The sequence below is a fragment of the Anomalospiza imberbis genome, chromosome 12 (genome assembly GCF_031753505.1).
Source record: "Anomalospiza imberbis isolate Cuckoo-Finch-1a 21T00152 chromosome 12, ASM3175350v1, whole genome shotgun sequence".
Classification (NCBI taxonomy): domain Eukaryota; kingdom Metazoa; phylum Chordata; class Aves; order Passeriformes; family Viduidae; genus Anomalospiza; species Anomalospiza imberbis.
The window spans coordinates 14,306,890-14,333,367 of NC_089692.1; the positions used below are offsets into that span (position 1 = coordinate 14,306,890).

Sequence of the window (26,478 nt, forward strand, 5' to 3'; positions counted from 1 at the left end):
TGGTGTTCACACAACCTAACTCCTGCTTCCTACAGTGCCAGCCCTTTCCCAGTGTGCTTTTGATCCCAATGGAGCTACCAGTAGGGATCCACCTCCCAGCCTCAGGCAGCCACACTCACACTGGGGCACTGTCTTCTTCATCTCCTCCCGAATGGTCCTCTCCAGACGGTTACACACAGCTGTGGACAGGGACTGGGAGAGCTGCTGGGACAGGTGCTCCTGGAGCTGCCCATTGCGCTGCTGCCCTTCCATCAGCACCCGGTCCAGTCTTCTCTCTAATGAGAATTTGGGTTAAGGAGCACAACAACAGATTTCCTGTCTACCACAACACTCCTGTCCACAGAGATGGACAGTAGCCTCACCTCCAGAGGCTCAGTGAGAGCAAATGTGCAGCTCTGGTGAAAGAGTGGTCTCATAAGATTACTGCTGTGTTCCTGAAACAGCAGGAACCCTTGATCAGGGTGAGAAAAGAGCTTTGGAATGCAAGATAGGAAAGTCAAACAGCTAAAGTAAGTTGGACAGCACTGTTTCCTACATACTGTGGTTAACTTGGCTGCCCCATTAGCAGCTCAGCCCCAGCCACTCACTCACTCCTCTGCAGCAGGATGGGGGAGAGAACTGGCAAGGTAAAAGTGAGCAAGCTCATAGGTTGAGGTAAAGACAGTTTAAGAGGTAAAGCAAACGCTGCACATGCCAACCAAACAAAATAAGGAATTCATTTACTGCTTCCCATCAGCGAGCAGGTGTTCAGCCACTCCCAGGAAAGCAGGGCTCCCTCATGCCCAACGGTGGCTGGAGAGGACAAACACCATCAATCCAAGTGTCCCCTCTTCCTCCTTCTTTCCCCCAGTCTTCACTGCTGAGCACAGCATCACACATTGTGGGGCACCCCTTTGGTCACTGGGGGTCAGCTGTCTTGGCTCTGTCTCCTCCCAGCTTTTGACCACCCCCAGCTTTTGCCTGGTGGAGCAGTGTGAGAAACAGAGAGGGCCTTGACAGGGCTTAGAAAAAGCAAAACCAGCAAAAACATCAGTGTGTTATCAGCATTGTTTTGGTCACAAATCCAAAACCTAACACACACGAGCTGCTGTGAAGAAAATTAACTCCATCTGAGCCAAAACGAGGACACCAGAAACCATCAAGTCCAATATCCATAAACAGCAAGTTGGTAAAAATGTTCCTATAGGATGGAATTAGTGGACGTAAGTGATATAATGATGGGAGCAATCCCAGGCTTCAGGCTACTCATACCTCATGAAGTAAGCAACCTCTCTGAAGGAGTGAACACATAAACACATCTTAAACAAACTAACACCTCAAACTCCGACAAAACAAACAATGAAATGACAATTCCTCTGCTGACAAAATTCAATCCATGCATAAAGTTGTGGAGAAAGGAAAAATTATTCTAGTATTACAATATAGCTCTAGACACTGAAATTCAGTAGATAAGTATCTAAATTATCTGTGAATATCAGACTGATGGTCAAAAAAGGAAAATCTGAGACTAATTAATAGAGAAAGCCATTGTCATAGAAGTTAAGAGTGGTTTCACACATGAGATAGGCTGGAGCTGCTCCGTTTGGGGAACATAACCAAATTCAGTGCAGCAAATGTACACAGGAACCAATGACTCGTAATACAATACAAATAATTGGATACCAGGTTTGAAAGCAGCAAAAGAAAATATTTCTCAGACAACACATAAGGGACCTGTAGACCACCATATGAATGAATGTGGACAAAAAAGATAATTTTATATCCAGCTATGCAGTATGGCAGCCAGATGCTGTTTCTGGTGTAAGTACTGACTTGCCTTGAGGAGGAAAGGATGGGAAGGATCAGCCCAGAATTACTCTTTGTGCAACTGGCCACTGCCTGAAGTAGGATAATGTACCAAGTGCACCTCTGGTCTACAGCAGCACTGCAGCACTTATGGCTTAATGGGTAACTAAGATTCAGTGGCACAGAGAAAGTGTCACTTTTTCTCTGTTCTATTTCTGAGTTTCTTGCCCTGAGAAAGGGCCTGAGAGGAACTGAAACAGTTATACTGCAGCCAGGCAATTGTACTGCACCTACAGACCCATGTTCCCAAGATCCTTCACCTTTCTGAGCCTTCCTCACGCCTCTAGTCTGCCTCGCAGCCTTCCACTCAACACTTGCAAACAAGGATACGCTCCTGTTCCTGCTGGGAGTCGATCACCCTCTCCATGTGGCCCATGAGGGAGCTCTGGATGGCATCGAGGTGATCCGTGAGTCTCTGCAGCAGCTCCATCTGGTTCTGCCGCAGCTCCGAGAGTTCCCGCTGTTGGCCCCTCAGGATGCACATCACCTCATCCTGGAACTCCGGTGTCACCTACATGTGGACAGGACAAGCATTCAATTCTAACAGGACTGGAGGTCAGCTGAGTTTCTGTTCAGTGTTGAGCCAAACCCTGTGCCTGGAAGTGAAGTGTAACACACAACGCAGCAAACAGGACCAGTTTAATGCCTGCTCCCAAGAACTGCTGTGCCAAGGAATAAACTGATAAAACAAGGTTCCTGCATGGAATTAATAAATGGTTGCTTAGAATATCAACTGTTTAGATACAACACGCCCTTCAAAACAGATTTTATTCACTTTTGGCCAGGTACTGAGAGTGTTGGTGCCTACAAATGTAAACAACGACCTCAAACACTCACAAAAGAGCTGTGCAATCAGTACAGTAAGGAGGCTTCTTTAGAGCACTTTTTCAGATCTTTCATTTATTTGAGAACACCAAACAACTGGACAAGTATAAATTTATATATGTTGTCTCTTCATCTGCTCAAAAGAGTTCAAGGAGTGTGAGGACCCACCCAAAAGGGGAAGGAACAAGAAGACACACACATCAAGGCCAATCCCCCTGTGACCCTTTCTTTGACAGGAACAGCTTAACTTGCTGCAGGCAGAGGCAAATATGAGAAAGAAATCATCAGTGTGGAGAGCACAAGAGCTCCTTCTCTGCTGCATGTCAGCACTGAGCAATTCCAAGCCCAAGTGCAGCCCCATCTCAACCCGCTAGGGCATGACCCATGCTACTTCAAGGAACTGGGATGAACTTTCTCTTAGGTCTTCCCTAGTAAGATACGAAACATCATGAAGAGCAGCTCTGACTCACCTGGTTGTTAGATGATCTTGGTGACTGGTTCATATCCCTGGAAATAAACAGAGAGGAGTAGTAACCCAGTTATGTCATTTAACTCCTCTTATTATCCAAGTCTTCTGCCAAAACAGATCACACGTTTTATGGTTGCTTTAGATTTTACACTCCAGCTCATAACTCCAGCTTGCCTTGTGTAACATGGAGAATGATGGGAAGGTGGTGAAATCCCAGTCCTTACAGCACTATTACACTATCATTTGCACTGTTCACAGACCCTGAAATTCCTTATAGACTGGTCCCTTTGCAGGCAAGAGACATGAACCAAGTGTTAATGAGGAATATTACAAAGTGCACTCCACACTGGTTTTTCAGTTTTGTCCAAATTCGAAGCCAGGGAAGACCCAAACAAAAAACAAGTATTCATTTTCTAAAATTTAGAATGAATGAGCACAAATCATCTAGTGTGATTCCAGCTCTCAAGGTGAAGAAACTAGTGATGCACTCCAGCTCATACAGCAGAATAAAGAAAAACCCTGAACTGATCCACTAATATTGCATGTCCATCAAAGTCACAGATCAGTGAAGAAAAGTAAACACTTTTAGTTCCCAGACATAATCCACTCAGCAACTTCAAAAGGACTGAGACAGAAAAAGTGAAAGTCATTTCAGAGGCCAAGGGCTCATGGGTGTCACTGTGCAGGACCACAGCCAGAATTAAATGCCACAGCCCATCTTTGTTGTGATCTGCACAGCCAGAGATCCAAATCACAGAGCTATGGAAACACAAGAAGAAGAGGGAGCCCCGTGTCGAAGCTCTGCTGCTCTCCTCACACTGATGCAGACAGATTGGTCTAACGTGCCATGAGCAGACCTTACCAGTCACCAATTTTCACTTACAGGATATTGATACAGGCATGTTTACAGAAGCAGCAAGCAGGTAACAAATGACAGATATTGCTGAACAAGGATACTGCGCCGCTGTTCAGAAGCCAATTAAAAATGGAGGCCATTGTGACACTCACAGTTCCAATGAAGCATTCTCTGAAACCAGTGAAAGGGCTCAGTGTCCCCTCACAACACATAATTCACCTCCCATACATTCTTCTCAAGCTCAGGTTGTATTTTGGATTTTGAGTCCCAGCTGGAGATAGTGCAGAACTATTCCCACGCCCGAGTGCCAGTCAGTATCTGAGTAACCAGCAATGCCTTCTGTGGGGCTCCTGCCCTTTGCAGCGAGGGCTGGGAGCCCTTGGCTGCTGCCTCAGACCCCAATGGCTGCAAGAGGCTGTGGCCCTGGCCAGCTGGTCCTGCAGCCTCGGTGCCCTGGCAAGCCCAGCGTACCCGTCATCCTTCTTGCCCTTCCGCTTTAGCTTTGGGGAAGCCCGGGGGGACGCCTTGACTTTCCAGTCCTTCACAGGCAGCCTCTGCGCAGATGCTTTGGCACCAAATCCACCTGACGTAGAAGCCAAGCTTGCAACTTCATCATCATGGTCACTGCGAAGGAACAGCAGGGGAGAGGACATCACTCACAACACTGGCTGTGTTAGCCTTCACTGCGGGGATGGATTCACACAGCTCTTCATCCACACATGGCCAGAGTCAGCTACAGACACCCCCACTTAACCTTTCACAGCCACCTCTACAGAGCTCACAACACGCTGCTCTGCTTTGATCCAGGTCTGCAGAGGCTGAGCCTGAGTGCTGTGCAGCAAGGCTTGGAGGGTCCCTGCATTAGGGACAGCAGGGCCCAGGCAGTGTGGCTGAACAATGCCTGTTTAGCTGCAAATACTGGCACAGGAGCCCCAGCACGGCCTAGCAGGGAACCCAAGCACAGCACATCCCTCCAGCTTTACAGACAGCAAGCATGGACACAGAACACATTGCAAGAACAGAGGAGGATCAGGTGAGCCTAAGACATCTGTGATCCTCAGTACCTTGGAGACCTTCCCCTGCTGGCCAGCCTCCAAAACAGGCTGCACCTTTCAGTCTGAATTTACGTGTGGATTGTGGACAACCCTCAGCTGTCAAACAGGGCTGAGCTTGTCAGGCACACAGAATGTGCCCACAGAACTTCAGGGGCACTTATAAGGGAGGAATGATGTCAGAAGCAAGAAACTTACTTATGAGGTACCCTTGCTACCTTATGTAAGTCACAATATTTGGAAACTGATCCCTTAAAAGGTTTTTACTGGTAATTAAACCAAGCTTGGTCCATGCTTTTAGAGGCAGCATAATCAAATCTTTCCCTACAGAGAATAAACTGGAGAGGGCTCAGAGGCCAGTCTTGAGATGAGCTGAAGTCACCAGAACATGAGGGAAGCTGGGCTGCAAACCCATATTAAGCCAGAAGACAAAGCAGAGACATTCACCCCACATGTGAAGGCTGGCTGGGGACAGAGGCACAAATGCAGCCTGAGCTGAGTCCATGCAGGGTGAGAGAGGGGGCTGAGCACTCTGGTACCTTTGTTCTGCACTGGCATCCTGGCTGTCATGCTGCAGAAGGTGGTAGCTGTGTCGATGGTAGGAAGAGCTCTTGTGCTTTTCTTCAACATCATCCCTTGGGCTAGAGAGGGGAAAAAAGAAAATACCATCACAAAAGTTTCTTTCAGTTTGGATATTCACTATCTCCATGTCTCATGAGAGATCCTGATAGAAAGTCTGTAATAAAAATCAACCCCACATTGATCCCACAGATGCAGGAAGAGGCAGGTGTTGTGTAGAGGCACTAAGCACTTGAACTTGTCCATGTGCTTTTCTGGGGCCTCTAAAGGGGAGAAGCAGCTCAGCTGTCCTTGAAGTATTAACCAAGAGCTATGTCCCAACAGACACTCATACAAGAGAGGTAAGCCACTACTCAAACCTGGCAGCACACCATACTTCCATGAATAGCATCATCTTGGGTTTTTTTTCCCTCATTTAATACTGATCACTGAAGCAAAAATCATCAGTGCTTCTTAGTTCCTGAAAGTGTCTGAGGAAGAGTGTGAATTTGATGGGTCAGCTCTAACAGACAGAATTGTAACAGTGGATCCAGTCTGAATATCACAATGATTTTGAGAGCAAACTGCACGTGTTTCTAGGCTGTCAATTAGGTGTGCCTGAATGCAGCTTGCAGGAAGGACTTTACACAGAAGTGAGCACTTGTGAAATCTCTCACAGTCAGAGATAGTTGATCTGGTATTGTGATGTAGGACATCCAGAAGGATTCAAAGACAGAGTGGGATTGAGGGGAGTTGCAAACTCCTACAAAAGTAATTTCTCAAGTTCATATTATGAGTAAAAGAAAAAATATTGTACAGAAACACAGTCTTAATGCCCTCCCACAGCCATCAGATGGGATTGATTCCTGAAACATCCTCAGCTGTGGAGGCACAAGGTGAGGCCTTTCTTTGCAATTCTGATGAGTGAATAGTCCAGGATTACCTGAGGGACAACACTGAACTTCTCAGCCTTCTAGTCCTGCTGAAAAGGAAGGTGTTTGCAGGTTCACACAGTGCATGTAGCCCCAGCCTAAGTGGCCTCTGGATATGCCAGATGCATCTCACTGTTCTCATCCTACTACAGGACAGGGACACTAATTCTGTGATGAAACCCAGCACTGCTCCAGCGTAACAGATTGCTCCTTCTAAGCAGCCTAAGTGATGCTGCACCATCCTTCATTCCTCCTTCACTGCCACTTATTTTCTCACTGCTACAGTACTTTATGTATCTATAACACTAGCTGCATAGAGCCAGTCCTAGAAGAGAGCCATACAAGCAAACCTGTTATTTTGTCAGTTGATTCAATAAAACCTGCATCACCTAACAGAACATAGCTTGTACTGGTTTGATTTCCAGAACACACAAAAAGAAACCTCAAGTCTCCATGTGAACATGAAGGCCAACAAAGTAGACTTTTCACCTTCTTGACAGAGATCATTTATGCTGCAAAGGGTATCAAAGAGCAAAAATGGTTAGATGTGGCCTAGGAAGTTCGGGACACAGCACACAGGAAGGCTGACTCATCAGATCCTTCAAGGGAAAGAGGGACGGAGAACTGCTCTGGATTAATCACAACATAAGAGCTTTTCACCAAGCTGCCAATTTGGCAAGTGCTAACAAATTGCCCCGTGCCAGACAAAGCCAAGGGATTACCTGTCTGCCATGCTGTTCCTGGTTTCCCGGGTTATGTCAGGAGCTGCTGGCCATGGCTGACTCACAACACTGTCAGAAGATGCATTTTCCTGAGTTAAAGCAGTCTCCAGTAACGATGGAGCGTTCAGTCTGTCCACCTCCACTGGAGGCATGTCCAAAGAGTGGTGGCTGTGCTCGGAGTTGTGGCGGTTCCTGGGAGACAGCAAGTGCAAGGCAGAGGCAGCTGAGGCCATACTGTCTGCGTGGTGCCCGGGCTCCAGCACCTCCCCAGGGAGCCCGGCCGGAGCTGCCGCAAAGCTGCGCTGCAGGGTCTCGGAAGCAATCTCTGGGATATCCTGGGACATGGCTGTGGAAGCAGAGGAAATGACATCTGGAGAGCGCTCACGGGTGGGAGAAGCCTGGGGCACCACCAAGGGCTCCACTTCCTGCAGTTCCAGTGCTAGAGAGGAGTTTCCTGGTGCGACCTAAAAACAAAAATCAAACAAGAACCTTTAGGAAAATGTGGAGACACTCCAAGAACCCCTGGTGCCTTACACTAACTGCCTCTGGAAACAGCCTGCTGTATCCTTTCCTCATGTGATTCCCTGGCTCCCACTCCATCAGACAGAAAACAGTCCCAACACTTGCAGTGGACTCTCAGTTGGGCTAGCAACACTCTTAAGCCAATGCTAGTTTGAACTCCCTTTCAAAAGAAAATGTAACACTAATTCTACCTCCCTGCTCTGCTCCAGACTCCCTCCTCTTTGAAGAACATTAGCTTTAACATTGAACATCTCCTGGACTGGAAACTTGTTTCAGTTTCAAGCTTTGTCATGATCTGTTTTACAACACCTGGAAATTACAATTTAGGGATAGGAAATCATTATTTCAGACTCATCAGACCAACAAGCAGGAATAAGCCCTTCCAGGTAGCAGTCTCTTAACACAAAGGCTGACCACATCCAGCCACTGGGACAGTGACAGCACAAGCTACAGCTGTCTCTCTATTGCTGTATCTATAGCTGTATCTCTCTTTCAGAGACACACTGTTCTACATATGGACAAATTCCATCAACGTGGCTGAGTAAACTGGACTGCACATCCGTGCCAGCAGCTGTGTTTTCCAAAGGGCGCGCACTGTCCCTGTTAACATCCAAATAGGCGTAATTTCATAGAATCCTAGAAAGGTTTGGGTTGGAAAAGACAAAGCTCATCTTGTTCCAACCCCACTGCCATGGGCAGGGACACCTTCCACTAGACCAGGTTGCTCAAAACCCCATCCAATCTGGCCTTGAACACTTCCAGGGATGGGGCATCCATAACTTACCTGGGATGTCTATGCCAGTGCGTTACCACCCCGTGAAAAAAGAATTTCCTCCTAACATCTAACCTAAACCTTCCCTCTTCTAGTTTAAAATCACTCTCCCATGCCCTATCCCTGTCTCCTCATGTAAAAAGTCACTCTTTAAAGCACTAAAAGGCCACTCTGCTCCTCAGAGCCTTTTGTTCTCAAGGCTGAACAATTTCAGCTTCTAGAGGCCCATAGAGAGGTTCCTTGGCTCATGAAAAGGAAGGGAGAAGCATTTGGAGCCTTACTGGAACAGGTGCCTTTGGTGTTAGCTTGTCAGGGAGGCCTGGGATAAGAACAGAGTGACTCCTAGGACTGGTCTGGAGACTGCTGCTGCTGCTGCTGAGCGTGAGGCTGGTGTCCAGCTGCATCTTGGGGCTCACAGTCAAGTCTTCTGAAGCTCTGCAGAAACAGACACCAGCAAATCAAGCAGCCCAAAGAAATGATTGAGCTGCATCAAACACTCAAGGTGAAGAGATGGGGTACAAATGTCAGTGGAGGAGCCCTTGCTCTTTCCACCACGCTAACTACTCCCTGTCAATGAGCACCTGCATGTCCTAGTCCCCATACAGCCCAGAGAGATAACAGGTGGAAACAACAACAAAAAAAAAGGGCATTGCAATCTTTTAGAATTCGAGGGGCCAGTGAGAGAAGGGACCAATTGTACCTCCAGTGGACACTGTACAGAGTACATGGAGAAACAAGACACGATGAGATAAGTCTCCCTCCTTTTCCCAACCCCCAGAAGTGAAGTTCTCTCCTGTTATGCAGCCAAACCCACTGTCACACTGTAAGATTTTCCTACCAGTCCTAATTCTCTCCCTGTCCTTGGTGGCTGCAGAGTTCTCTTACCTGTAAACAAGCGCCTTTTGGGAAAAGCATGGAGAGCAACAAAACTGAGCTGCAATAACAGAATCCCTATGAGGCACACATAAAACACTCTTGTTGGCCCCTAGATGACAACAGACATGTTCCAAGCTGCAATAGGGATGCAAACAGCTGCCTATACAGGGATGTTGGGACTCAGGCCACTTTCTAACTCAGATTACAATCTCCTCTCCTGCGAGACACACTACAGCTCTGTGCTGTCCCAAAGGCCTGTGCCAGCTCAGCTGCAGATGCATTATTTAACTCATGTGCTATTTACCTGGGCAGAGAGGCATCTGTGACAGAAGTGCTGCTCATGGCTGTGACTGCAGTCAGGGAACTGACACTGCTGCCTGGAGAGACAGCGATCTGGAAGGAAACACACAGCAGTCAGGATGGCACAGAGGGCAACAACACAACTCAACCTCAGGAAGAAAGACTCCTAGAGAGTCTTTGGTGAAGAGGGAATATAAAACACTCCCATAGATTGGGTTGTTCTGCTAAGGTGCTCAGGTGCTGGTCAAAGGCAAGTCCCAAAACATCCTCATCATATGGCTGCTTTTATTGGGGAACTGCTGAGGCCCCAGAGTGACCTCACCAGTGCAGAGGCAGAGGGCTTATGGCAGAGAGTGGGGTACTCCACTGAGGTCTCACAAGTCTGAACAGTCCCATCTACCTACCTGATCATTTCAGATCTGCATTCCCACAGGACCCCACCAGACAGGATGTGCAAAGGTGGCATATTTTCTTCCATTACAGTTAGATCATATCCTCAAACAACACATGTAAACCACTAAAAGCAGTCTCCCAGCTCAGATACAGTTATTTAGCAAACCCATATTTCTACAAAGCACACCTACATCAGTGGTTTGGCAGTTAAACACAGCACTTACAACACAAGCTTAGGCCAGTTTAGCATTTTAGATGTGCCAACAGGTCTCTGCTCAGTCTGGTTACATGCAGAGTTTCCTGTGTGCTCTGCATTCAGTTAGCAGAGTTTATCACAGTCATTACAGCTGGAAAGCGTGTCCAAAAATACCAAAATCCACCCCCATCCCTTGCATCACCTTACAGTGCTGATCTCTGATTACCTGTTGAAGAGAAGTACTTGGTGTCATGAATGCATCTGGAGTCATCAGCTTGGGTTTGGCATCACTGGAGAGAGAAAGGAAGTCTGCTGGCACAGGCAGGTCAGCGATACGCCGCAGGTCTGGCTGGGAGCCGTGCACAGACTCCTTTTCAGATCCCAGCCCTTCTGTGCTCAGATCAGCCATGTGGTCTGGAAAGGCTTCAAGGGAGAGGTACAAATCAGTTTGGAGCTTCCCTCCAAATCTATACCTCTAATTCCACAAAGTATAAACTTATGCCATTGCATGCCATGCTTGATTACAAAAAGAACAAGCAAAAACCCTGCAACATCCCAGTCAAAGCTTAGAGCAAAGCAAATCCTGTGTTATGCTTTCTCTTTGTATGCCAGACTGGATTTTATCAAGCTTTGATAATAAAATGTCCAAGCTTCTTTTCTTCCCTAAAAGCAAGGCCAGTTGAACTGCCACATCCCAGAATGGTGAATGAGCTGAAAGAGCTCATCACAGACAGCCCAGCCCCCTCTACTCCCACAGCTCTGCTGTCACTCTGATCTCTTCCACCTGACAAGAGACAAATTTCAAGTTTCTTTCACAAGTGCCAAATCACCCAGGAAGGTGAACTCAAGCATGCACAAAGCATTAGCACTCCTGGTCTAACACATCCCAAACTCCACACTCACAACCAGGGTCTAACCAGCTTCCTGCTTCACTGCTACTCCATATTCAGAACCCTTTATGCAATGACACCACTGCAGTACAAAGAGATACCCAAAACCCTCCTGCCCTCCCCACCAATAACTTTTAAAGGCTCAGCAACACTGAAGACCAATTTAACACACATGCTCACCAAATTCTTCATGAGAGCCATGGGTAGGCATGGAAGCACTTGTGTCAGGGCTATGAAGAGGCTGGAACCTGATCTGCACATCCTGTAGGGCCCTAGAAAGAAACGAGCATCTCTGATCAGCTTAAGAACCACCAAGAGAGGACTTAAGGCATCATTAAGGCTCAGAAGATTTCTCTTCACTGAACTAATTCCCTTGGAAAATGCTTCAGTGTTTTCTACCTGTCACAGAAGCAACAGAAGCTGATCCTCAGTCAGCCATGTCACCCAGTTCTGCCACCCAGGGTATTCGAGGTGTTTCCCAGCACTTGTGTGTGAGCACAACTCTTAAGTCACTCATGACCATGGAAATACGAGCTTGTCACACCATTCAGGGCTACCTCCTGGTAAGGCCATACGCATCACAGCCAGAAATTTCTATGGGGCCAAGTAGCTTTTGCTATGAGCAAAAGAATTTAACTTAAATTTCCACAGGTCAGTGCAGGGTTAGGACAAACACAGAAAGCTGCACACACATACTCACTTGGTGTGAACACAGAAGAGTTTTATCAGCACACCTGCTGCTGATTCAACAGCCCCAGAGCCCTGAGCACCTTCTGGAAGTAGACAAAGATAAAATATGAAGTTGCATGGAAGCTACACACAAAGTACTACAAAAGCATCACAGCAGGATGAACTGACAGCAAAGAACGAGCACGATATGGATTCTCTTTATCAATGATCTAGATGAGGGGATTAAGAGCACTCTCAGGAAGTTTGCAGACGACTCCACAGAATCACAGAATATCCTAAGCTGGACAGGACCCATGAGGATCGAGTCCAACCCCTGGCCCTGCACAGAACACCCCAAGAATCACTGCATGTGCCTGGAAGAATTGTCAAAATGCTTCTTGAACTCAGACAGGCTCAGTGCTACAACCACTGCCCCAGGGCACCTGTTCCTGTGCCCAACCACCCTCTGGATGAAAAACTTTTTCCTGATATACAACAAAAACCTCCACTGACTCAGCTTCATGCCATTTCTTTGAGTCCTGTCACTGGTCATGAGATTGAAAAGATCAGTGCCTGCCCCTCGTGAGGATGCTGGAAGACTGCAATGAGGTCTTCCCCCAGTCTCCTCCAGGCTAAACAGACCGAGTGACCTCAGCCACTCTCCATACGGCTTCCCCTTCACCATCCTCATGGCCCTCTTTTGGACACTCTCTAACAGCTTAGTGTCTTTTTTATATTGTGGTGCCCAAAACTGCACATGGGACTCAAGGCTGCACCACTGCAGAGCAGAGCAAGACAATCCCCTCCCCTGACTGGCTGAGGATGCTGTGCACCCTGTTAGGCAGGAGTGTTGATGGGCTGGAAAGGAAGAAGGGCCTGCAGAGGGGTCTGGATAGGCTGGATTGATGGGCTGAGGCCACTTGTGTGAAGTTCAACAAGGCCAAGTGCCAGGTCTTGTGTTTGGGCCACAACAAGCCCCTGCAGCACCATGGGCTGAGCAGAGTTGCTGCCAAGCTGCCCAGTGGGAAAGGGCCTGTGGGTGCTGGTTGAGAGCAGCTTAAAACGAGCCAGTGTGTGCCAAGGTGGCCAAGAAGGCCATTGGCATCCTGGCCTGTTTCAGCAACAGTGTGACCAGCAGGACCAGGGCAGTGACCAGGCCACACCTTGAATGCTGTATTCCAATGCTTGACAACCCAGCTTAAGCCTGGTGAAGAAATTTTTCCCATCACACAATCTAAACCTCGTTGGGCACAACCTGAGGCCGTTTCCTCTTGTCTTGTTATTTGGGAGAAGTGACCAGCCTTTCACAAGAAAATCAGAACCAGCCAGGAAAGAAATCCTGATCACACAGCAGCCAAATTTTGTCACCTACCTACACTCAAGCTGTCATTTTCCTCTTCTGCCGGGAGCACCTCGGTGTGCCTTAGCCGGCAGCGGCTCACGGCCTGGATGCCAAAGCTCAGCACTGGGTGGGTAAGGAGGAACTCTGAGATGGAGCTGAAGTAAGCCTTGCCCTCTTCTTGGTTCTGCATCAACTCCATCACATACAAGACCTGGAAATGGTAAATCAGAGCTTTCAGAGCAGACCATGCACATGGCGTGGGGACTACAGAGCTGAGCATCCAAACCAGATTTGGAACAACGGAAACAAGGTGAGGAATAAAACCTGGATCTTGAAATTTGACATGGAACATTCAAGGGAACCACAAGCATCACACTCTTAAGTGAGTCAATGCTGATCAAGAACTAAATCCTACCATGCCAGACACAAGTATCTCCAAATGAGAGTTTTACAAAGGGTGAGAAATAATCCTTAAGGCCCCTCAGGATTACTCAGCTGAACTGCTACCCTTTTTCATTGAACAGTGAAACTGCTGAGTCAAATTCTGCATTTTTATCTGCTAACATGCAAATCCCAGATCTAGGCAGCAGAACCAGTTACACACAAGGCCAATTTTGCTTTAGTCACCATTTCCCACAGGCAGCAACAAAATGAACTACTTACTTTTCTCTGCACATCACTCAGTATCAGATATTCAGCGGAGAGGTCCAGGCAGACTTTCAGGCTGGGAAGAATACTCATGGAGCTGAAGATGTCAGGAGAAAAGCTACACATACAAATAAGAGGGAGAGGGTGCAGACAGAAAGGTAGATTAGCCCAACCAGCATGATTGCTATGAAACTGCACTAATTACCAAAACTCCCACAGAACCTTAAGGAGTTTACAGCCCTATTACAGTGCAACCACCCACTACAACAAAAACTCCTTTGCTGAAATCACTGCTGACATCAGCTAAGAAAGCAGCTGGGAGATGTCACAATAGGATCAAGTTATGGATTCTGAACACTGAAATGGAAGGTGACACTTAGTCATTACTCAACATGTTCCACATTCATGAGTACAAGAGTCAATGCTACAGATTTAAAACCAAAAATTCACCAAATCAGAATAACCCTTCCACAGGTTTTGGACCTTCTGTGTTGTGAGGTGGAAAAAGCAGCACTCGGCTCTATGTAATTTCTCCTCATTTAAAGAGGGGAAATCCAAAGTGGCCTTAAGCATATTTGTGGTGAGAGAGGCCATGATCCACCATCAGAAACATAAAATTAGGGAACCTAAGCTGAGTCAAGGGATGGAAAGCACAATTTCAATTTCTGGACCTGGACGGCTGAACATTTAAACCTTGGATAATTTCTTAAGCTCTATCAAAACAGCAACCACTCATAATTTAAACAGAAAAAGCACTAATAGGAAAAGATCCTAGATTGGTTATTGAATATCTAAAATTTCTAGAGAAGAAAACGCTCAAGGTGTGCAGTTTTGTTGTGCAATCTCCCATCATGTTACAGCTATGTCTATGCTTTTCAGAACAAGGCAAAGAGAACAGATCTTGGTAACACAAATAATAAAAGTATAAACTTCCCTGTCCTTGCCTAAGCTTGACCTGACAGTCTGCCACAGATGAGAGCTTCCAAAGACAGGTCAGAATGGCAAAGGAGCAGAATCCATTGGACATCAGGGATCACCTTTGCAAATTCAGTACCTAAAAATCCCACCCTTCAGGGGCATCCACCAACACGTACCGAACAGTCTGCAAACAGGTCCAAGACACCGTGCACCACATCTTCAGCTCTCTGTTCTGATCGGCTCCCGTGATGAGGAACCTCCAGAAGGGAACTCTGTAGGCACAACAGATCCAAATTCTCTTAAAGAAGATCGGTCCTTCCCAGAAAAGCTCCTCACAAGCTGCCCACGGCTGATTTTGCCCAACCGTGGCTTAAAGTTCCCAGAAAATTTCTGCTCTGAGGCAGACTAGAAACCACTACACCTCCCAGAAACCTTAAGGCCACAACTGGAGAAACAGTAACAATAAAAGCTATATTTTCATCAAAGGAAAGTTGAAATTTGGAGGATTAACAGGCCATTTAAGACTGACCATACCCCACAGCTGAGACAACTCCTCAATTTAGAATTCTTATTACCTTCATGGAATTGGCACTATGATTAAGGTCACTTTAGGTTGTGCTTCAGAGTCTTATTTATTTCTCCATCATTAGAAAACTGACTAAGGACTTGTTCCTGCTACAAAGCTGAAATTTTAAAGTATTATTCAGTTACAAGGAACTTTCAAGGCAAGGCAGAGCTAGAAAACAATGCTGAACTCTAATACTTCAAGGAAAGGATTTGGGACTTACTCTGGGTCTTGTTTTTTGTGGTTGTCACAAAAGAGCAGGCAGGAAAGAGGTCTACCATCATGGGGTTTCCACTCATGAAGACACCTAGGAATAAATCAGAGAAAACATCCAAGCGTAAAGGGAGTGGTAAATGAGGAGGATGCTGACACTGAATACACAACTCCTTGTCCAGAAGCCACAAAGCATTACTGACTTGTAGCTCTCCTTATATAAAATAAGGAGATCACACAGGCAAATATTGTAACCAATAAAAAAATTTTAAAAATCCCAAGTTGCCATTTGGTCAGCTGTCTTAACAAAAATACAATGCAAAAAGAAGTCAACATTGAGAAGAACAGCTCACAGCAGCTTCCTGCATTTACATGACAGTGCAAAAGACTTTGACTACAGCTTGTGCAAAGCACAGAACTCCATACACAACTCTCAGCTTTTTCCATAAGCCTATGATATTCAGTGGTGCAATTTTTCAGCAACAAATTACAAACACTTATGCTGTATGTTTATAATGTCCTGAGAATGACCATCACAGATAATTCTGTATCAAGGAAATTCTCCCAGAGAAAATGCTGCTCTTTGTTCCAAGATTCTTCATTTTCCAATTCTCCAGTTACCTTGGCTCATCCTGTCCCTCAATATAGATCTGCCAGAATTTTACAAAACCATCATGGCTTGCTGTGGCCAACACAGTTCCATCTGGAGAAAGTGCTCCCTCACTCAGGCACTAAACAGAGGGAGGAAAAGAGACACAAAAAAATAATTTTATAGCTTTTTGTACTTTACAAGAAGAAAAAGCTCTATCTTCAAGCAAGAATTTGACTAACAATCTGATAGCAGAGAAGGCCAGAGTGATTTCTAACAGAAACTGGTAGCTTCTAACATTTAGCCTTTTAACCCTTCACAGAACAATTGACAGATACCCTCTTTCTTGGTAATAATAAACCACCACTTTTCCAGACAGCAAATTCGAGTACAATGGATTCTGTTGTCACTGCTCTTATTGTTATTCATGTTATGAATAGAACTCATTTTGGTTTGGGCTCTTCTGGATTTTCACACTCATAATTGCCTCACAACTGGTTTTTTTACAGCCAGCTGTTCTAAGAACTGCAGCTCCTGAGACACTATAACCCAAAGAAACCCAAAGAACCCAGGTTTGTACCGTGCTGTGGCCTTTCACCACAATGAAACCTTCTTTGATATCAGGCACTTCCACCGGCCAGGAGCTGTTGTTGGTTCGGATGATGTCCAAATCCCACACCTCTGCCTGGAAAACAAACATGTAGGCACACAGGTTTATTTTTATAACCACTGGTTTGATCCACAGAACTTCCTAGATCCTCATGTTATGGCCTGACACACCAGCCCAATGGCAAGTGCGTGACATACACCTTCCCATTTCCACACAATTTGGCCATTCAATGCTTTCCTGGCACTGTACATAACAGAGGGAATTGCTCTTGGCATTCGTAGCTGCTGCCCACCAAGCCCCACCCTTGGGTACTGGCTCAGCCTGAAGAGACAAGTGATGTCTCTGTTTCAAGTGGTCCTTGGTATTTGACAGTGAGCAGAAGTTCCCTTTCCATCCTCCTAAGGCCCAGAGAATGATCTCTCCTGGGAAGAGAGGAATCCAACATCTTACAGGAGGATCCCCAACATGGACTAGACAGGAGCCTTTACAACTTCTTTGCAAACTCAGCTCTTTCCTCCATTAAATTCTCTCCATCTAATGATAAATTCAGCTTAACATTTCCAAAGCAGAGTTTCCTTACCCTGTCCTCATGCAACAACGCCAAGGTCTGACTTCCCTCCTCCCCGCTCTCCTCGTTATCGTCGGGGATGAAGGGGCACCAGATGATTCTCCGGAAGGTGTTCAGTGGGGTATTGTCAGGTCGCTTGATGTTAACCAAGATCTCCTCTCTGATCACCAGGGTTAAGAAATGTAACATTCTGGCTCTGCTACTAATGCCCAGTAATAACCTGTTCAGGCTTGGTCTGCTGTTTTAATACTGTTAAATCTCAAGGGGTTTTGGGCCATTGATTCAAAAAGAAAGCACGTAAAGGGATTCTGCTGAGAAGGCAGCCAAGCTAGAGTTTCATCACTGACAGAAGAGCTTCAGCTTACAGAAGCTTAAAGGTTCTCACAATTTTCTCTTGCAGGCTGCAGTGACAGGATAAGCACAACAGGGGCACACAACCACGTCTGAATGTGCAATCCATCAGACAGCTAATGATTAGATGATTTCTTAGCACTGCAACACTACCAGAGAAAGACAGACGAGCTACCACACTGCCCCCATCTGAGTGCTCGAGTGCACCACTACAAATCAGGGCTTCAAGAACTACCACTGCCTTTGATCCAGTTGCTTTTGAAATGATGGTGCACAATTAAAATTAAAAAGCTACACTCCGAGGTGACATAATACACACGTTTCCCAGAAGCACTGAGCAATCACTCCTAGCAATTAAAAGGAAAATATTTAGGGTAATGAACACTGAAAATAAATTTCAGGGCCACTAAAAGGATGACAAGTTTGGAAGGAAGATAGTGAGTGGATGAGACATATTACATCCTCTTCCCCAGAGAAGTAACTGAGGAAAAGAGGTAGAACCAGACAAGACAAACCTCTATCACACAGTTGAGGTGACACTGTCCATGCCCAAGGCCAGCTGGTGCAGACTGACACTTCTGTCTACTTTACCTGGACCAGGAGCACTGAGGTGCTCCTAGAATTTCAAGCAATGCAGTATCAAGTAATAATGGTGCTGAATGCAGGTAAAAGTTGACAGATTTGATACTCTGGAAGGGGCATAACTATCGATCTTCCCCCTGCAAGCTGCTATTCTGCAAAGGTTACAAAATTAAAGGGCAATGGGGTTGCATTTACACCTAATCATCACACAGAGACTGATAGGAGGTGTATTTGGACAAGATACTGGATTTTTTCTTTATCCATGGCCAGGCGCCAGACAAAAAGGTTGCCAGCCTCGTCCAGGCAGGCCAGCTGGTTGGAGTTGAGGTGAGCAAAGGCCAGGTCTGCCACGCCTCCTGTGAATCCCTTCAGCAAGGTCCGCTCAGCAGTGCTGACGCTCAACACCCGCACCATAGCGGAGCCATTGCTGGCAGCTGTGAGACAGACAGAGGGAGAAGTCACCATTTATGCCTGTGACTTCTCTGCATAATTCTCATAAACTTCCCATAACTCTCATAAACTTCTCATAATTCCCAGGATTATCCTCATTAAATGCTGCAATTAAATGACAGGTCTAAACCTTCATCCTGAGCTTGCCACACTTCCATGGCTGACCTCCAGTGACAGTGAATTAATTTTATTAGCAATTTAATTTTCAGTTACTGGAGAAAAGGAGTCACTGAGAGGCAGATAGCTCGGATATACCTTCCGTAAGGGAAAGCAAAAGGCATGAACATTCACCCTGCAAAAAGCACTGCTTTTTGGCTTGCATGACTGAAAAGAAGATGCTTCAGGACATGTGCACACTGAGCAAAGTTTCCAGCTTCCCCTTTTCAGACAGACACCAATCACTACAAAGCAGGCAGTCTTACAGAGATCATGGTGCTTGCACTTTCTGATGCCCATGCCAGCCCTAGCAAACCACTCAGCTTCCCAGTGTTACTATACCCAAGCTTTAAAAATATTTTTTAAAGAGTGAGACATTCTTAAGCTACTCTAAAATAACCTCAGCTAGGAAAACACACAAGAGCAGAGTAGCAGGTTTCATAAAAGACCAGATAAACTGGTGTGAGAACTAAGAACAAAGAGACACAGACACTCTGTTTCTATGAGAGCAGAAAGAGACACTGTAGATAACCAAGTGTTCATTTCATAGAACTCTTAAGGTTGGAAAACACCTTTAAGATCATCAGGTCCAACCAGCACAACCCTCATGTTCACACTAAACCATGTCCTCAAGTGCCATATCTACATGTTTTTTGAACACTTCCAGGAACGGTGACTTCACCACTTCCCTGGGCAGGGCAGTTCCAATGTTTTAAAATCCATTCAATGAAAAAAAATTTTCCTAATATCTAATTTAAACCTTCCCTGGCACAACTTGAGACTGTTTCCTCTCACCCTGCCACTTTCTTTCCCATATGCTGTGAAACAATCTTTCCCTGTGTTGTTCTGCTTTCCACTCTCTATTGCAAAAGTCACTGCATCTGCGTTGCTCTTTGGATCCTCAAAATTTAGCCTTAAACTCAAGTCCAAATTTATGCAAGCAAATCCATCACAAACACTTATCTGCTCAAATTACAATGGGGCTGTTTCTGTACTTAGCTACAGAGCAGCTTGTTTGCTGCAGAAATATTTAATTAGAGGAGGAATCTGAATACCAGCTCTCCAGTAAAATCAGTGTAGTCCTTCAACTTTTCCTACATCCTCACTGAGTCCTTCTCTTTTGTTTCTAACTCTTCCATATAACAAACTCTTCTCTCCACTGCTGTTTATACACCCTCTACAACAGCACTCTGATCTGAGTATTGCAAGGTATGTTTCAATTAGTGCCAGTTATGTTGTTCTGATGTAAACTCTGCCTTTCTTAATGATACACAGAGCAAAAGAATACAAATCACATCCAAGACAAGAAGGTAACTCACCTCTAATGGCATAAGCCAGGTAAGAGTTTGAAACAGCTATCAGATTGCCATAATAGTATTTCTGCTCCCAGTCATATCTAGCAACAGGCTGTATTTTCACCTGTTCAGGAGAAAGAAAACAAAACATGAGAAATGTCTGGAATTATCCTTTCCATCTTTGTGGTCCCTTAGTTCACTGCATACTAAGGAACAAACTGGAATAGAAAATGGAAAAACACAAAATGGAAAATTAAGGAACAAAGTGGAAAAGGGCTGAGTGGATCAAGACCAGACGTCTCTCTCCTAATCATCAGCACTTGTTCTGAGCATGGCTTAGTTCTCTGCTCAGCACCAGCTCTAATTTCAGCATATTGGTTCTTGCAGCTCTGACCAGCTGGCCAGAGCTCTCAGCAGGATTGACGCCAGCAAAACAGCCAGGGAAACCCTCCCTTCAGGGTCCAGGGAGGAAACAACCAGCAGAAAAACCATGTTTGTGGAGAAAGGCCGCTTTCCCAGGAACCTACAGCTTAGATAATGAACTTCTGAAAATGAGACGATAACTCAGCCAGGTTCTGGAATAACAGAAACAATCAGTTACAAGATACTGCTCCAACTTTTTTCTCCATGTTAAAGTCTTTGACAAACTTCTTCCTCATTACAAACTCCTATAACACAAGAAAGAAGATATTTATTTCTGTTTAAAAATATTCAAGCACGAGCTGATGTGACTAAAAAGGAGACAGACCATGCTTGCTCTTGCTCCTTACCTTGTTACTCCCTCTGGCCTTACTGGTGATGCTGGAATCACTGCTGGCCACTACCTCCACGTCTTTTGCTGATATCACTAAGCATGTGGAGCTGTCATCACCAGAAAGGCAGCTTTAAAAAAAAGGGGGAAAATTCAGACAGGACTCACAACAACAGAATATTCAACACTTTATGTTAAATTCATAATTTCAATAGCAACATAGCAGCATTTGTGCATCTAAGAGCTTGAGATGAACAAGTGAAGACAGAAACTCCTCTCAGCTGAGTCTCCCTTCTCCATGTGTCATGAGTTTGAGAGAGTCAAACACCTGCTTTGTTCAGCCTAAAAACCTTCACTTCATTTCACTTGAGCACAGACCTACATTTGATTCAAGTCCCCAGCACTGGAAGGTGCAAAGAAATCAAAACCAACCAGCTGAATGTCATAAACAAAACAGTGCACACTGCTTGTGGTTCTCATGGCATCCTCTTTCAAAACCATGACCAAGCAGAAGCTACTTCCATGAGCTGTGCAACACTTCAGGTGACTTGGGTCCCTGAAGGAGTCCTGCTGGACATCTACAGGGGAACCACAAGTTTCAACCAGAGCCCTCATGATTTACATTCACTCTGACCTGCAATTTTCACCATATACAGTCCTGTTTCCCTTCTCTGAACAACTCTGCAGATATTCTTCAGTTCCTGAGATGCAAGGATGGCAGACTCCATGCATCAGCCTCACGAAAGCTACAAAAGCTCTAACCAAGAGCACTGGCTCACAACTGCCACCTGAACTGAACATAAAACCCATTGTCAGACTCCCACCATGCATGTCCATGCTCAAGAGAACCGATTGGAGCTGTTTTCTGTTCACTCTCAGCATTTCTTTAACCATTTGTCAGACTCCCACCATGCATGTCCACACTCAAGAGAACCGAACTGGAGCTGTTTTCTGTTCACTCTCAGCATTTCTTTGACAAAACTTACATGACTTGTTTCTCCTGCAGGGCTCCTAGAGAGATGCTGCGATGCACTGGCTTGGCCAAAGCAGGTCCATCTCCGCTCCCAAGGGGATCAGGCACCAGCAGCCCATTCAGGTCCCCGTTATACGAATTTGACGGTCTCTGGTTCTCATTCACCGAACCTGAGGAAAAGCACGACCAGCTGTGCCCAACATGCATTTAAAAGAAATAGCACTATGTGAAATACACCACCTCCAGGTGCTTTTTTGTCAGCCTCTATTGGTCTGTCAGGTAGAATATGCTGAACTGGTTGGGAGAAGTGTTCTACAAAAAGGATGTGTAAGAGAACTGCCATATGATGACAAACTCACCTCCACACATCTGGGTGAAATAGTTCTTTTTCCTTCACAAGCAAATCAGAGAAACTCCAAAGAATATGTTTCAAGGAACTTAACCTGGCTCAAGGAGCAAACAGCCTTAGATCAGAAAGACTAAGCTGGTAATTCAGGTTTACTGAATCAAATGCCAGACCAAAAGGTTCCTGACAAGTCACTTCTAACCCTCAGGCCGGCAGAGAGACCTCTGAAGTCCAGCAATGCAGGGATCAGCTGCAACATTTGGGGCTGGCTGGAAACAATACATTTGTTACTTTCCAAAACCGGCTTCTGACTGCGAGACCTCGAAGTCCAGGTGTTTAAGTAATTTTCCTAGGAAATTCTGCAGCTGTGCCTTTGGGATTCCCATATTTTTCCCTTGCTTGAACAAGCACAGAGAAGTTTATAGCACTCAAATTTTGTGTAAAGCAGCCATTTGTTCAGAGCCCCAGCTGTGCTTTGAAGAGTGTGCATGCCCTGACTTTGCACATCTGGCCTAGCACAAGCTGCTTGGTGGCTTCCATGCCTTCTGAAGGCTTTAGGAGGGGACAGATGTAACGGGGGGTGAAGGAGACTCTTCTTCTTCCCTAGCAAGGCAAATATTTGAAAACCTCCACGGAGAGCAAGCCCCCCCCATCTGCACCCCCACATCAGCACACCAAGGAAAAGCTGCCTGTCTCAGCGAATCCACGCTGGAAATTTTCACTGGTTTTGAAACCCAAAATTTCGTATACTGTTGCCAGGTAACAACTGCTGCTGAGCTCTTGCAAAATGGCTGCTCCCAGGACCAGAAGCTCCCCATCACTGGCACATGTAACAAACCTAAACATAACCGTGGGCAAGAGGCAGATCCTTCCAAAGTAAGACAACCTTTCTGCTACTGAATAGGCTTCAACAGACCAGGGTGAGTGCTGCTGCCTAAAACACAGCTACAGTTATTCATTTGCCAGAAGGGTATTTTAAGAGAGTCATTATGGACACAGAAATGTGCACTGACATGGTACCCCTGATGCAGGGACAATTTGGGAACTCACCTCAGTGTACCTGCACTGCACAAAGAAAAAGCAGCAGCACTCACACAGTACATGGAAATTCAGGCAAGGGAATGTGATCCAGCACCTCACACTGGTGCTGTGCTTGCTGTCAGCATTAAGATGTGCCCCTTATTCCTAGAGCATAAGGTGGGTGCTTGTCCAGCTGCAGCTACTTCCACTGACAGCACTTGATCCTTTGTGACCAAAGGCAGGGAAATATTCCCTACAGAAAAAGCATCCAGTCTCCCAGAGAAAGATGATACGTGCTTTGCCCTTTTGCAGCCACAGCAAAGTCTCATGTAAGTACTGCTGCTCTTTTACAGACAGCAGGATAGTGATGTTTGCTCCATGGGAAAAAGGAAGGAGGAAACACTCCCCAGAGGCTGATGGGCCCAACGACAGCACACCCAAGTTCAGGAATGGGCATAGCTCAGTCTGTGTTAGTGGAAGCCAGACAAGCACAGGTGCTGCCTGTGCACAATCCTGGAGGCATAAAAGAAGGGAAGAGGCTCCATTTAGTAAGAACATGAACTAAACCAAAAGGTTAAGCCAGACTGGTAGATCAAGGTCTCAAAGGGAAAGAAGGGTGTTTGTATTCATTACCTTTTCAAAGAGCAGGAGCAGTCAGAGCTGAGACACTGAACTCTTCCTGCTCCCACCATCAGCTACAGCAGGAGATGCCAGCCTGTACTGAACAGAACACTGCCCTGATACACCACGAGCTGGGTGAGCCCACGTAACACCTGGTTATCAGCAGAGATCTCTGCATGGATTGAAGGATCCTGCCCACCACCAGCAGGGATGCTCCTCCTCAGCACAGTGGCACTGACAGCCTGTCCCCACATCCCAGCAGGCAGGTCCATGCTTTGGCAACAGCTACTGAAGCATTGGATGAAGTCTGCCAAAACTGGGAGAAACTGTGTCAAGAGAGACAGACCGGGTAGGGGATTACATTTTCACCAAGCCCAGCAGAATTAAAAAAGGACTGTGACAGTTGTAAACTCTTTAGAGCAGGGAGTGTTTCTTGTCACCTGCCTGGATAGGATCTAGAGGAACACAACACTGCTCACAGCTACCTGCACCTGGTACTGCAAAACTTGAAGGCTCCCCTATTCCTCTCCCCTGGCATCCTAACAGGAGTTTCAGAGACTTTCAGCTAACATGTGCACTCTTCTTCTTCCCCTTATTATGTCAGACTTTTCAAGTTTATTTGCTGTTACCCAGGCAGTGATTTCTGCTGAGAACCACCCCAGGTTCCTTCTGTGAACTTCCTGCCCACTTGCTTCTTCTGCTCCCAAATGCCTTCTTGTGCACTGGAGTTGACAGAGAAGGCAAAAAGAGATTGAACAGGAAAGAAGAATGAAAGAAGCCATACTCTGTCAATAACTCCTTGACTTCAACCAGCAGGAGAAGCTGCTTCAGGAGAAAGTCAAGTCATCTTGAGCAACAGCTCCAACCATTTCTCAACCACAACATATCCTTTCAGTTCGGAAACTGCTTGTGAAATGAGTGTTCCCCATCCCTGCACTGAGTTCTCCTTTCAGTCTTCCAAGTACAGTGCTGCACTACAAATAAAAAATGTATTTTCCTTTGAAGAATTAGAATTCAGGAACGTGCTAGCAGTCCAGAAACCACGGAAACTATTCCAATTAATGAGAAGTTTCTCTAAGGGTAGTAGAGCTAATGAAGCTGCCTGCCTGTAGGTTTAGCCCATCACCTCATGGGCCTCTACAGCCCTCCACAACAATCTCACACCCACCCTCTCTTCCTTTTGGCCAAGCAAAAGGCAGCACACATGGCAGATGCTTTGGAGGTAGCACATTCTTGCTGAGTCTCAGGACATTTTGAAGTTACATTATTCCTGTCCTGTGCCTTTCCCTTGAAAGCAGCACAAAAGGGGCATAATTCTGTCCTCTACCCAGAGGCTAAGATATTTTTGCAAAGCATTCATGTCTCAGTCTCCTTCAGAGTGTTACCTCACCACATTTGACTGAAACATCAAGGCAGGTTCCACAAGGGAGATGAGAGAGCCGAAGCTCCAGGAGAGTGGGAACACTATCCAGCTGACTCCTGAGCCTGCTGCTGATACTCTTACAGGCAGAAGGGATCCCGCTGAACTCTGAGCAGAGAAGCATAATAGTTCCGAGCACAGGGAGAAGACTCACAAGCACTTCAGAAGAGACATCCGTGATCCCATTTCACGTACAAATAAGGAGAGCGAAAAGTTCGTGTAAAGGAGGAAGCTGGCGCTGATCTCAGAGCAGCCTACCAGCCCCTTCCACTCAGCCCAGAGAGACGCCTGGGTACCACTGCAAGTACTCCCGGGAAGGGGGGACACTCGTGTCACGGAGGTCGGTGCGGTTCAGCTCCCAGCAGCAACACCTCTCAGCTGAATGGAGCGCCGAGACCGCCGCAGCAGCGAGCTCTGGGGCCGGCCTGCTCTCGCTCTGCCCAGCGCCAACAACCCCCTCCCTCAAGCGAGGGTCCCCAGGCCGGGGGCTCCGCTCCTCTCCTCTCCTCACCCGCCGGTCCGCACCGCGCCGCCGGCTGCGGGCTCTGCGGGCAGCGAGGCAGTGCCGAGCGGGACCCCCGGCCCTGGGCGGGTCGGAGGGCGCTGCCAGGCGCCCCGAGGCGAAGCGGTCCCGGCCGGGCCCCGAGCGCGACCGCTGACAACCGGCGGGGCGGCGGCGCAAAGGCCGAGGGGCTCCCGCGGCCCGGCCCGAGACAAGGCCCCGCCCGGCCTGGCCCGGCGGCCTCTCGCGCCCCGCCGGTCCCCGCTCCTCACCTCCCGGCCGGTCCAGCTTGAGGATGTCCCGCAGGTGCTGGGTGGCGTCCTCGATGTCGATGCTGGAGCAGGAGGCCATGGGGCCCGGCGCGCCGCCCGCCCGCGCCGCCGCCACCGCGCTGCCCGGCCCGGCCCCGCCGCCCGCGCTTCCGCCTCCGGCCCGGCCCTGCGAGCGCCGGGCGGAAACCGCCGCCCGAACGGAGCGTTCCCGGCGCGGCGGGGGCGGGGCCGGGCGGGGCCGGGAGCGGCGGGGCCGGGAGCGGCGGGGCCGGGCGGGGCCGGGAGCGGCGGGGCCGGGCCGGGCCGGGAGCGGCGGGGCCGGGCGGGGCCGGGCCGGGCCGGGCCGGGCCGGGCCGCGCAGCCCGGGGCCCCCCCGCCGCCCCTCATCCCTCCATCCGCCGCCGGGCTG

The 26,478-nt window shown here is 47.2% G+C and overlaps 1 protein-coding gene across 1 annotated transcript in view; it reads right to left on the bottom strand.

Moving 5' to 3' along the window:
• Positions 1 to 26,227, bottom strand: part of EDC4 (enhancer of mRNA decapping 4) — a 33,565-nt gene extending 7,338 nt beyond the window's left edge. Inside the window, exons 1-23 of the mRNA XM_068202990.1 lie at positions 26,070 to 26,227; positions 21,902 to 22,058; positions 20,935 to 21,046; positions 20,189 to 20,288; positions 18,508 to 18,697; positions 17,343 to 17,490; positions 16,733 to 16,837; positions 16,185 to 16,294; positions 15,574 to 15,657; positions 14,962 to 15,057; positions 13,883 to 13,985; positions 13,250 to 13,430; positions 11,909 to 11,981; positions 11,389 to 11,480; positions 10,545 to 10,741; positions 9,734 to 9,822; positions 8,835 to 8,988; positions 7,260 to 7,723; positions 5,587 to 5,688; positions 4,467 to 4,619; positions 3,141 to 3,177; positions 2,176 to 2,356; positions 120 to 275 (exon numbers count right to left, since the gene is read on the bottom strand). Of these exons, the coding sequence (XP_068059091.1) occupies positions 120 to 275; positions 2,176 to 2,356; positions 3,141 to 3,177; positions 4,467 to 4,619; positions 5,587 to 5,688; positions 7,260 to 7,723; positions 8,835 to 8,988; positions 9,734 to 9,822; positions 10,545 to 10,741; positions 11,389 to 11,480; positions 11,909 to 11,981; positions 13,250 to 13,430; positions 13,883 to 13,985; positions 14,962 to 15,057; positions 15,574 to 15,657; positions 16,185 to 16,294; positions 16,733 to 16,837; positions 17,343 to 17,490; positions 18,508 to 18,697; positions 20,189 to 20,288; positions 20,935 to 21,046; positions 21,902 to 22,058; positions 26,070 to 26,148 (3,163 nt within the window). The 5' untranslated portion in view covers positions 26,149 to 26,227. The remainder of the gene's footprint in view (positions 1 to 119; positions 276 to 2,175; positions 2,357 to 3,140; positions 3,178 to 4,466; positions 4,620 to 5,586; positions 5,689 to 7,259; positions 7,724 to 8,834; positions 8,989 to 9,733; positions 9,823 to 10,544; positions 10,742 to 11,388; positions 11,481 to 11,908; positions 11,982 to 13,249; positions 13,431 to 13,882; positions 13,986 to 14,961; positions 15,058 to 15,573; positions 15,658 to 16,184; positions 16,295 to 16,732; positions 16,838 to 17,342; positions 17,491 to 18,507; positions 18,698 to 20,188; positions 20,289 to 20,934; positions 21,047 to 21,901; positions 22,059 to 26,069) is intronic.
• Between the last annotated feature and the right edge of the window lie 251 nt (positions 26,228 to 26,478).